Genomic DNA, 12,009 nt, shown 5'->3' with positions numbered 1-12,009 from the left:
TGCATGGAATGATTCAAATATTACATATCAGAAGTCAAAGTAACCTGGTCTTCAAAGGTTGTCCATGCAATTCCAGAACCTGACTGTGCAGCAGCTATCTGGACAAAGGAACAAACTTTGGTAAAACAGAGCATCTTCGTAGGTGGCAATAATCTTAAACATGACTGAATATTCAAAGAAAAACTTTCCCAGTACATTATATTCACTAGTTAATTGAATTCACGCCCTTACGATAAATTTGAAAATTGGCTTTAATGACACCATATACAAATTACTGATTGACTGATTGACTGATTGATCAGTTCGTAATAATCTTTTCAATTAGACGTTTTGGAAGACAGCTTAACAGTAATGGCCAAGTGATAAACAGATGGTATCAAATGAGAAAAAATAAATACGTTACATGGGTAATCATATACTAGCAATAACACTGATAACCGAACACCATGTATTAGGACCAAAACATTAAAATACAGCTAGAACAAACAAATATTCAGAACAGAACATTCAGCATAAGAAACAAAGCATAAATGACATTATGACAGTGTACCTTCATAGTTTTACTCTTTTTTCCCCGATCGCGGTTAGATATTATCTTTATAAACTTATTTTGATTCGTCATGTTACTCATTTGAGAAGTCACAGGAGAAGGCAGGGACCCAGAGGCTGGCATGACAGGCTCTTGTGCGGGCTCTGTCAGTTGTTTTACGACCTTAGGCTTTTTGGAGACATGTTGTCCATATATACCTGTTGCCATTCAAGTGAAATGACACGTGTAAATTAATATACATGATTTTAGAGGGAAAAAGAAAGAAACTATGTTGAGAGAAAATTACCAATATTTCCATTGGCTTCATGGTGCTGATTCTCCAATCTCCTTTTCACCTGATCTCTCTGCATACAACAATTAATAAGTAATTAGAATTAAAAGCATAATGTGACAACAAATAATAAATCATTAGTTGGTCTTTCTAGAGTCTGTCATTGCCTATGAAAATAAACAGAGATAAGTACTTCAAACCATTTTCCTTTCGTTGGGCATATATTATGCAACCTTATGCAATTTCCATTAAGTTCAGTAACTGGCTTGCAAACACCCCAGCAAAAGGTTGAGAGAAGATACATTCAGCACAATAAATATTTATGAATCCGAATGTTTAAGTCAATCAAGATGAAAACAATGAATAAAACAATTCATCCATAAGGTATAGAGTAATAATAAAGCATTCACAAGGCAATTAGAACAACCATGCGCTTACATTTTTACTTGTTAAGAGATTATTTTCCTTAGGACTGTACCCTTAGACTGAAAAGACAGATAATGAGTTAGTTCTTGGACAAATTAGTGCTCCCATATCTATCAGGTGGATGTCAAGAACAAAGACAACAATGGTAGTAGATCAAGAATATACATGTTAAAAGAAGACCTAAGTAACAGTACAAAAGAGATTCAACCTGATTCCTAACAGAAAATGTAAGCATCCAAAAACATACTCAGCCAACCAAGAAAGCTCAAGCAACCCTGCCAATAATTGATTCCATTCTTTTCTGAAAAGAGGTTGTCACCTTAACTCTCCAAAACTCAGACCAACAGAAGCATATCAAATTAAAAGAGTGTAATACTTTGACCTACCAATCTACTATCAAATTGTAACGGATATAATCTCCAGAAACCAGTATTGTTTCCTATGACTATGAGATTGTAACCTGCCTTAGCAAATTTGTATCATCCATCCAAATGGATTAAGCGCTTATACTGAAAATTATAGAAGCATATCTTTTGTGGCCATACTTCCCCCCTTCGCTGGCATCAATATTTTGGAAAATATTCATTGCTATCGTGGCAACTTTCCTTCCATTAAGAGGCTGGCTGGTTGTTTATGGGTAAATTGCTTGGAAAGTTACTGTATCTGGAAAAGGTACATGTGACTAAGACTGACAACTATAGTACTTTCAATCAAAATCAGCTCAAAATAGAGCAAAATGGTCAGGGAGCGACAGAAGCTTTTGGGGGTGCTACCTCACCCATAATGTTCATCAACCAAATGGTGCAAAGAAAGGAAAGTCACTATACCCTGATAGCTACAGAAGAATTTTCACTGCTTTTCCTCTGCGAAGAACAATCAACCAAACAGCCCCTAAAAATTATCACAATCTATGTCATTGTCAAGGAGTGGTCTGGATTCTTTTCGAAGTATTGATGCTGCAGATACTTGTAGTCAACAATGCCTGAAAATCCATCTATGCCGATGTAAATTGAAAATAACCCCCAAATAGGCACAAATCAGCACTTCATATATTGTTTCCAGACATCCAAATTTGTCTACCCTTAATAAAATCTGTGAAATATATTGAGACCACTTAACTTTCTGTTCTATGCAGTTTACACCTTATAGATGGTCAAACATGCAGTTTGAAGTGTGAAGTGTTAACACATGATTCTGAAAGTAGCCTGCTAGAGACACAACACAGATAATAAAAACAGCATTTAACCATCAAAAGCTTAAGGCAGAGTGAACTTTTGAAATCTTTATGTAAACCATCGGCAATTCACCGTCATACAAGAAAAATATAATGCTCCAGGATTAGGACATAAGATTGAGGAACACCAATTATTTTATGACAAGTTATTGTTTGCCTCCATGTATGCTTGCACCTTCTCAAGTAAATAAGGGTAGATAACAATTGTAAATGCAATTGAAGAATAATTTAACAAATAGGCTTCCATCTGTTAAAACTCATGGCCAAAGTTATAAAAAAACAGTTATTTCACCACCATACATGGATATCTAATGCTCTTATTTGAGCTATCAGCTTGAGCAGATACACCTGTTTTATCCATACCCATGTTTATCAGATCCATTTAAGGTTGAATCATCTAAAATACAAGAGGGCGTGCGCTAATTGCATAGCAGCATATGTAACAATTAAGTAGTTTAGCATCGTCAAACTCGTAAATGGGTAAAACAAGAAGTATATAGCATTTGCATATTCAGAAACTGCTCTTTTCTATCCCAGTTAGCTGTCATCCTTGGAAGATTATGATTATAAATAAATCTTTACAAATTATTAGAATAATGGTAAGATGTGTGCTATGTTACCCGGGTACTTCAATCATGAAGCCGTACGCGTACCCGACACTTATCCGTACCCAAACTTCATGGACACTCCGTGGATGTATGCATACATTTACCCAAACGTATATTCAATTATACGATATATGTTTTAATTTAAAATACTTGTTATACACTTCTTGGACCTATATATTATTTTCTAAAACTCGTTAGACATGGGTCCGGTTGTTTCGGACTATATTCAAGTTAAAAACTATGATTTAAAAGGGTGGTTTGAGTGTCTAATTTAAAAAAAAAAGCAGTTTCCAATTTATAATAATCAACATGATAAAAGATAAAAGAAACTTAAAAATATGATAGGAAATTAATTTCAAATAGCACATGAATTGAAAAATAATAATTATCTCATGTAAATTATTAATTTTGATATGTATGCGTAGCCGTGTCCCCGTATCCTACATTTCACAAATTTGTTGTGTCTCGTACCCATACCCACACCCGCATCGGTACCCGTACCAGTTTCCATACAACTTAGGATGTGTGTCTATCGAAAAGAGACAGAAGCCATGAACAGTAACTGTGAATGAAATACAATTTACAACACCAATCAAGCTAACAAGCTCATCTATAACTCAAGTAGACATTTATCAGAGTGTCCTTAAAAGATTATAGTTCAAATTCCATCATACAAAGCCCAAATATAATAAATGTCCATCTATGATACCACATTGTTACTTCAAACATTGAGGAAACAGACTCTCTTTCTAGCATGTATAATATTTCAACAAAAAAAACACAATGCAACCACCATCTAATAGGCTAATCCAGAGACACCCATCTATAAACGTGATCAACTTCTATTATTTTAGGAAAAACCTTCCATAAGGATCACTTACATAGGCATCATTCATTAGCAAAATTAACCTAGTACAAGGATAATATGGGAACATAAAATTGACAAAATAACATGAAAGAGAGGGAGAGAATATGAAGGAATGAAAGGTCTCTTAAAGCTTTGCAAAAGTGCAATAAACAAACGCAGAACCAGAAATATTTACCAAAATGAGACTAAGCCGAGAATACCATTCTGTCATTACATGGTAATATGAATTTTACGCAAGGCATGAGAGGATATAAATTGCAGCAAGTGTGAAAAACATTCCAAAATGGAACAGGAGAAGGAAAAGAGAGGTCTGTGTAGACATATAGCAAGAAGAGGCCAACAAAGGTGAGCAGACAACCTATATTAAAGAATCTAGAAAGGCGGGAGGGAGATTTGGGATAATGTAGGAAGTGAAAATAAAATGAAGGACCGAAACCCAGCGATAATACTAAGATCTGCAACAGTCAGAAATCCACAAGGCTAACCAAAAACATTCACGTTGAGAAATTATCAGTGCATCCAATAGCATCAACATTAACATCAGACAACATAGTTGAAATGCGGGGGAAACCAGAGTTGAATAGCACACAAAAAAAAGCAAAAAAAAGACAAACATAAAATAGCCATCACCTGCTCTTGCTGGACCGTTGACTCAGCTTGTAACCTCTGATCAAACATGGAATCCTGTAATCTCACATGAATAAGCTGACATACACAAATTAGGTACAAGAACTAAGAGCAATTACTTACCTTTCCAGATACAACTAGAACACCAGGATCTGAGAGGTTCATTGAGTATCCGAAATGCTTAGACTTCTTTTTTTTATATTTTGTAGATGCCTCACTGCCGTCATATGGAAATTGCCTCTCAAAGTCTGCAGTAGACTCAACTTCCATAGTTTTCCTTGACTGAGACCCACCATGCATTGAACTTTGATCATCTTGGAGAGAATTATTGTCTCCACTTGAAACATCCATCTTATTAGTTATTTGTAGGCTTCCAGTAGTTCCAGCGCCAAAAGGACTTACCAACCTTTGCCTAGTAGCTGTCCGGACACGCTTTGTTGGAATTGGACCAGCATTTGGTACACTTGAAGGCCTTTTTCCAGTAATCATCAAAGGTCGATTTGCAAGTTTGCCTTCCAGACATGAATCATAAGAAAAATCATTTCCAACATTGTATGCTCGTGGACCATACTTCTGCTGGAGGATTTTCTTTTTCTGGAGAGTGAACTTGGATGACACGTTGCCTTCAAATGCTCTCGGCAGAAAGTATGATCCTGTTTCACCTTCTTCCTCTTCATATTCATTTTTCCGAGATCCATCTATATTTGTATATAGCATAAGAAAATTTACAGAATTAGATAATAAAAGAGAGAACAGCATAAGGTTATACCCGGCAGAGAATCGCTAGGAGAAGCCTCATAATCTTCTTGATTCATTGGACTAACCATTTTCTGAAAAAGTAGTTTAGATAAGTATCATGTATGTGCAGGTAGCATTGCACTGCTAATGAACATATACTGATTCTCAAGCACTTTACTAAAGTATGAAGTTATAAATGGCTGCTTTCCATTGGGATGAAACACTATAACCTATGTTACCTGAGTACTTCTAAATTGAAGCTGTACACGTACCCGACGCGTACTCATACCCATACCCAAACTCCTTGACACTTATTGCATAAATGCATTCATTTACTCGGGCATGTACTCTATTATACAATACAGGTTACGATTTATAACATATGTCATACATTTTCTGGACATATATCCTACACTTCACACCCACTTCTTGAAACTCGTTGGACATAAGTCAGGTTCCGAATTATAACTTTGAAGGGTCAATTGAATGTCTACTTCAAAAAAAAACTAGTGATTTTCCCATTTACAATCCACAAAATAAAAGAAACATAAAACTGTTGTAGAACTTTTAATTCTCATCCATGTTCTCATATAAATTATTAATTCCAATATATAATATATGTATAAAGAAATATTAATATAGCCATGTCCCTGCACCCTACCTTTTACTAATTTGCAATGTCCCGTACCCATACCCACATTAACACCCATACCCATACCCATGCAACATAGGCTGTAACCTAGCATCGATACACTATTCATTTGGAAATAGCAAGACTATAAGCATTGATCATACAATGTGACTGATGTCTACTGCAAATAAATGACCAGCGATAAAGGTTTTTTTCATTTCGCCTCATTACAAAGAGCATACTCCAGTGAATTAATACTTGACCATTGCATAATGAATGTATAAAAAAGTTCAGGAAAGATTACTAACATATTAGAAACCAAATATTTGGAGCTTTAATATGTCGCATACATGAAAAATCCCCTAGAGATTAGGGCACTAAAGGAAAATGCTTTTTGCACATCCAAGAGCATGTTTTCAAAAATCAGAAATCGTTCTCATAAGTCATGAACAAGACCATGATATAATGTTAGAGAAGCATGGAATTTAATACTTTACCACATTCAGAATTGGAGAAATCTGTTTGTTTTATTTTCTCCAAGGAGTAACAAAAGTTTTGCATACTACTTCCAAAGAACAGCCTATTACAAACATTAATGGGATCCATGAACCACCTTCGCATAAAGGCAAACATATATAGTGCTTGGATCTATAAGAATGTGCTTGCACGTGTTTGGAAGAATCATGCAAATGTTGTGTGTGTGTGTGCGACATGTATGTATATTTTATAGCTAGTATTTCTGTATGTACTTCTCAACATGTCTTGTAGAAATAATAAGTCGGTATATATTTACAAAAACATAGATAAATGCATGCACGCACCCAAGCTAAGTGTTTGCATGTACATATTTGACAGGGATTTGTATCCATATATGTACTATATGCATGTATTTGTATGTACATAAATCACATGGCTACGCATGTATGTGTACTATATGTTTTCAACATGTGCCTTGTAGAAACAATATATTTCGATAGACATAGATAAATGCACACACAGGTATTCATGCTAAGGGTGTGTATGCACATATAGCACATGGATATGTACGTGTTACAATATAAATAATGTGAATGATGTTCTACCACACAAGTGTGCGTAATAAAAACATTTGTGCATGAGAGAGAAAGGGGAAAGAGGATGCAGATCTCTCCACACGTCCTGAGACACAATCACCCACAAGAATCTGAGGGAGAGCTATGCATATTTGCACATATAACATCACCGCTACCATGGAGCATGAGAGAGAGTGCAAGGTGCGAGCATGAGAGATAGTGCAAGGTGCAAGCATGAGGGGGAGAGAGGGCACAGATACTCTCTCTCTAATCCCCCCAACCCCCCATGTGTACTATTTGTTTTCCTATACGTGTCTTGTAGACAGTAAGTCCATATATTTCCCTAGATACAGATAAATGCACACACCTGTGCTCAAGCTAAGTGTGTGTATGTACATGTCACATGGATATATATGTGTTATAATATTAATAATGTGTGAGTAATGTTCTACCACACACAAGTGTGTGCTCAAAACATTTGTGCATGAGAGAGAAAGAGGGGGAAGAGAAGGCGAATCTCTCCATTCGTCCTTAAAAACACAATCACCCACAAGCCTCTGAGAGAGAGGTATGCATATTAGCGCACATAACATCATGGCTACAATGGAGCAAGCATGATAGACAGTGCAAGGTGCGAACATAAGAGACAGTGCAAGGTGCGAACATAAGAGACAATGCAAGGCACAAGTATGAGGGAGAGAGCAGCCACATGACAAGGGACAAACATGAGAGAAACCACATGTGGATATAAACTTGTCTATCAACTTTGTTAGGACCATGCTCGTACGTGTCCGTACAATTGACTTAATTTGATGAATAAAAAATCTTCCTGTTTGTCTAATATGTGTTTCAGATGTTGCATACAAGTTATAGGAAGTTAGAATCAAATTTGGATGAGAAAAAAGCAAGAAACAAGTCAAAATCAGAAAAACAGGACATCACCCAGCGGTCGAACTCATCGATGAGAATGACGCCGACAGAAAGCAAAAATCGAATATAGGGTCCACTCAACGATGAGGACTTGGCTCATTAATGAATCTAGAGCTGAGCTCATCGATGAGTGGCAGGTTGATTTCAAAATCTTGATCTAATTTGATTTGGACTTGGACTCAACCTGAATCATTGTTGCTGACGCGATTTAAGGGCTCTTTTCTCGTGATTTTATGAGATTCCCGACCTAATTCATAAAGAAAAAGAGAGAGGAAGGTAGAGAGAGCTAGTGTTTTATCTTTGGTAAAAATTTCTTGATTAGGCTTCTCAATTTGCATCTTTGACGTTGTTCTTCATCACCTCATCATCAACCTTCGTTGTTCCAAAGCTTTATATTATCCAAGAGAACAGTTTGCAAAATTGAAAAGGCTGTAAGATTGTTTTTATTGGGACTCACGATATTTGTTTTTGTTCTAAACTCTTTTGTTACAATCTTGTCACTGGTTTGTGATGGCGTACTCAAACCGGGGCTAATTGAGGTTTTGGTTACTAGCTAGGGCTAGGGTTGCTCACTTTTGAGAGTTGGGTTAGACGACTAGTCTTGGGTAAACTAGGATTTTGATCTTGTAAGCCTACTGAATCGGGTTTGTGAATCAGGAGAACTTTCATCATAGTGAGAAAGCCCTCTACAATAAGGAAGAGTGGATGTATGATTGTTTTATTCGAACCACTGTAAAGTTATTGCTTGTTCTAATTGGTTGTTATTTGCTTACTTTTAAATATATTTCTTTTATTTCCACTGCATATTCTATGTTTATCAAAAATTAATAGGCAATCCTATTCACCCCCTCTAGGCTTGCATCTTAGATCTGAGCAAACTTATCTACCTAGCTAGGTAGTTAGAACTAGTCTATAATTTATCAATGCCTGAGTGGCAACAATCACTCCCTAGTTCAAATGCAGTGAAACACACTAGCAAGTATAAAATCAATAAGATTAGCCTGATTAATATGGAAGAAATTGTGGAAATACTTGAAGAGCCTGATTAATATGGAAGAAGTTGTGGAAATACTTGAAGAGTCTGATATTCGTTCAAATATGGATGTCCTAAATTGAGGATTCTCCGGAATATTTTATATTGCACTAAAATAGATCCATGGGTAGCAAAGAAAAAATATATTAAAAAGAACCTTATAATTCAGCCATTGGGACTCCACAGCTTCTCTGTAGGCCTGCATTGCACCAGGCCTTACTGTATAAAAGAGACTTCCCTGAAGAAAATGGAAAACACTGTTAGAGTTGGCAAACTCAAGCGATGGATCTCTCCCCCACAAGAAAGAAACATGAACACGGAAAAAAAACTGTCATGACAACTAAAAATGTTTTCAAATTTATGCATACAGAAGAATTGTGCCAAATAGTAGTATAAAGTCCAGCAAAAAAACATGACGAACAATGGTCTTTTTCAGGAAAGGATATAGCCCATACTTCTGAAACTTCACTGTCCCAGGTTTTTTCTAGTATGCCTGCATCATTCACTCTGTCAGGAGTTGGTGGTGCTTCAGCCAAGACGGAAGTGGATGTGCTACGATCATATTTCAAGAACCTAACTGCATAACTTTGAATAGAAGGATGAAGACTAATGTTCCCTGCTTCCATTTTTTTGTTGTCCTGAAAAAGGCCCAAATCAGTAAGGATATTTGTGTCATTTCTGTTCATGTTAAGAAAATAAGTCAGGAAGCAATTGCATTCAAAATAGGACAATATAAACACATATATATAACTAATAAAAACTTGATTCCCAGTTCCACTTTCAGCACTGAACTATAGTTTAGAAGGAACACATTGGGAGATAAAAATGGATCAGAACTTGTGGTAAAAAATACAACCAAGGGAATAGCTCTTTTCCTTTTACTCTAACAGTTTCTGCTAAATATCCTCAACAAACAGAGTAAACAATATTGGGAACAATCAATATTCATATCCACATCATTCAATGAACAAAAAAGGAGAAAGATCAAAGATGAGTATATACTTCAACATGCAGTTAAAATGTAGCATTCCCACAATAAGTTCCATTATCATGTCAAGGACCAGATGTCAACTAGGCTATACAAGTGAATGTTCTCAAAATATACATAACCACCAGGGATTGCTGAGAAGACAACGAAAATTTTACGCTGGTGGCTCACTGTGTAAATAAATTTCCAGGCTAGTGGCTCACTGAGAAGCCAGAAAAAATTTTAAATTCTTTAATTGTTTGGAAAAAATTAAAATTTTTAAATCTTTACTTTCCAATATAAAAGGAAAATTTAAGTATTGGTTGGTAAAGTTAAGATCATAGTATAATATATTTAATAATCTTCTATGTCAAGAACAAATTTGCTTCTAGTCTTACACTTTTGCTCAATGTGTGTAATAGTTTTTATTAAGTTCAAGTAGTTTACAATTTTGTTTCCTTTAGATAATATCAAAATGCCATGTGGACTTATAGGCTAAAAGGAAGCACCCAAAGGTTTTAAAAACTTCAAGGCACATGTGTCCGCACGCCAAACATGAAATGCCCCTGGCTCTGCCATTATAGCAACAATATGTTAGACAAAAATAGTACATAATTCTTCAGTTTAGATTAGCATTTTACTTACGCACAAATGAATTAAGTCAGGCAGATTGAATATTTTCTCCATTCTCTTTGATCTGGAGTTCAACCAGCTCATTCAAGAGGCTTTTTTCGCCAAATTGACTATAACTGAAGTTTTAGCAGATCTAAAATTTCCTTGATCAAAGTTTCTTGTCTTTTTGAACTTTACATATCATGTGATGACAGATTCTGAAATCTTGTCTTTGTGGGAAAATCATTGTCATCATCTAAGTAGGATATATCTATAATAAGATTATAAGAATATTAAAAACGACAAGAAGAACAATATATAGATAGACTTTGATTAAGAGCCAAAACCTTTCTGCTGAAAATCAATGATAGAGCATCAAATTAAAGACCGAACATGGTGAAACCTACATTATTAGCGTGGCTAAAAACCTAAAACCAAACTTTTGAAATTTTAAGCTTTCTTTCTCATGGATCAAGTGGCCACAAAAATGAAGGGCTTAAATAACGAGTTGCGTAGTTTAAGATCGAAAATGTTTCAACCCCATCAATATTGCATACAAAGATTTTGATCTATTACATCATGGGCCAATGTCTGGACTCTAAATTTGTATACTCCAAGCTCGAAATCTAAACAATTGTCTACTTCTTATCATTCATTTTGAACATAGTTTATGATTCGACAAAAAACTTGAACATGGCAATTTTTCTTTTCTAAATACTTTATACAGAGCAGATCAGCTTTAACAAATAGAGATACAGGGAAGCTCCATCATCAAAGATCTCAAAGAGAAGGGTTCGCACTGAATCCTTCTGAAATGGTCAACTCTATCTCAAATACACACATGCATGCATGCATTCATATCCATGTATGTCTACATAATGTGTGTTTATGGGTAACCATTAGCTTCTTGAGGACAACTAGAAGTTTGTTTTATCTACCAAACAATATAGTGGGCCACCATTAGAATAATGAAAAACTGCATCTGTACGTTTCTAACCAATGTAACCCGACCATTAAGTCAGGTTTGTTTTAAGAAAAGTTTTAGAGAATTTAAAACTGGACTGAGTTCTAACTAAGCAAATGAACTATTTCAGTTCTACTTTTTTCTGCTCTAAGTTCCTACTTATTATTATATATAAGTGTTTTCGCTTCTGGGGGAAAAAAATCCATGGTAGTTTGGAATCAAACTTCTGCTGACCACTCTGTATACAAAAGGAAACAAACTTAAAGTCGCCAGCTATGTTACACACACTATTCGAACAATATATGAACATAACAGTCGGGTCATTTCAGGTCGCAGATGGGTAGAGGGTCATGTCCATAACTGGCCTGTCTAAAACGAATTACACAGACCATTATGCTCATACCCATTTAGCCTTGACTCTACCCCAACTAACTTTGGGTCAGATTTTAATATGTTCAGTATTACCACCATCAAAACTACACATATTATTGATCATAC

The 12,009-nt window shown here is 35.6% G+C and overlaps 1 protein-coding gene across 2 annotated transcripts in view; it reads right to left on the bottom strand.

The window, feature by feature from the left end:
• LOC109827737 (chromatin modification-related protein EAF1 B-like) overlaps nt 1-12,009 on the bottom strand; it is a 28,565-nt gene that overhangs the window by 13,663 nt on the left and 2,893 nt on the right. The window contains exons 7-14 of one of the 2 annotated variants that reach the window (XM_020394754.1): nt 9,424-9,606; nt 9,126-9,206; nt 5,354-5,414; nt 4,708-5,282; nt 4,588-4,641; nt 837-894; nt 551-747; nt 45-98 (exon numbers count right to left, since the gene is read on the bottom strand). In XM_020394754.1, the coding sequence (XP_020250343.1) occupies nt 45-98; nt 551-747; nt 837-894; nt 4,588-4,641; nt 4,708-5,282; nt 5,354-5,414; nt 9,126-9,206; nt 9,424-9,606 (1,263 nt within the window). The remainder of the gene's footprint in view (nt 1-44; nt 99-550; nt 748-836; nt 895-4,587; nt 4,642-4,707; nt 5,283-5,353; nt 5,415-9,125; nt 9,207-9,423; nt 9,607-12,009) is intronic. The other variant, XM_020394764.1, reaches the window with a different exon arrangement.

The sequence above is a fragment of the Asparagus officinalis genome, chromosome 1, assembly GCF_001876935.1.
Source record: "Asparagus officinalis chromosome 1, Aspof.V1, whole genome shotgun sequence".
Lineage (NCBI taxonomy): Eukaryota > Viridiplantae > Streptophyta > Magnoliopsida > Asparagales > Asparagaceae > Asparagus > Asparagus officinalis.
Note: the sequence above shows the minus strand (reverse complement) of the source record. Positions and strands in the feature narration are given on the sequence as shown.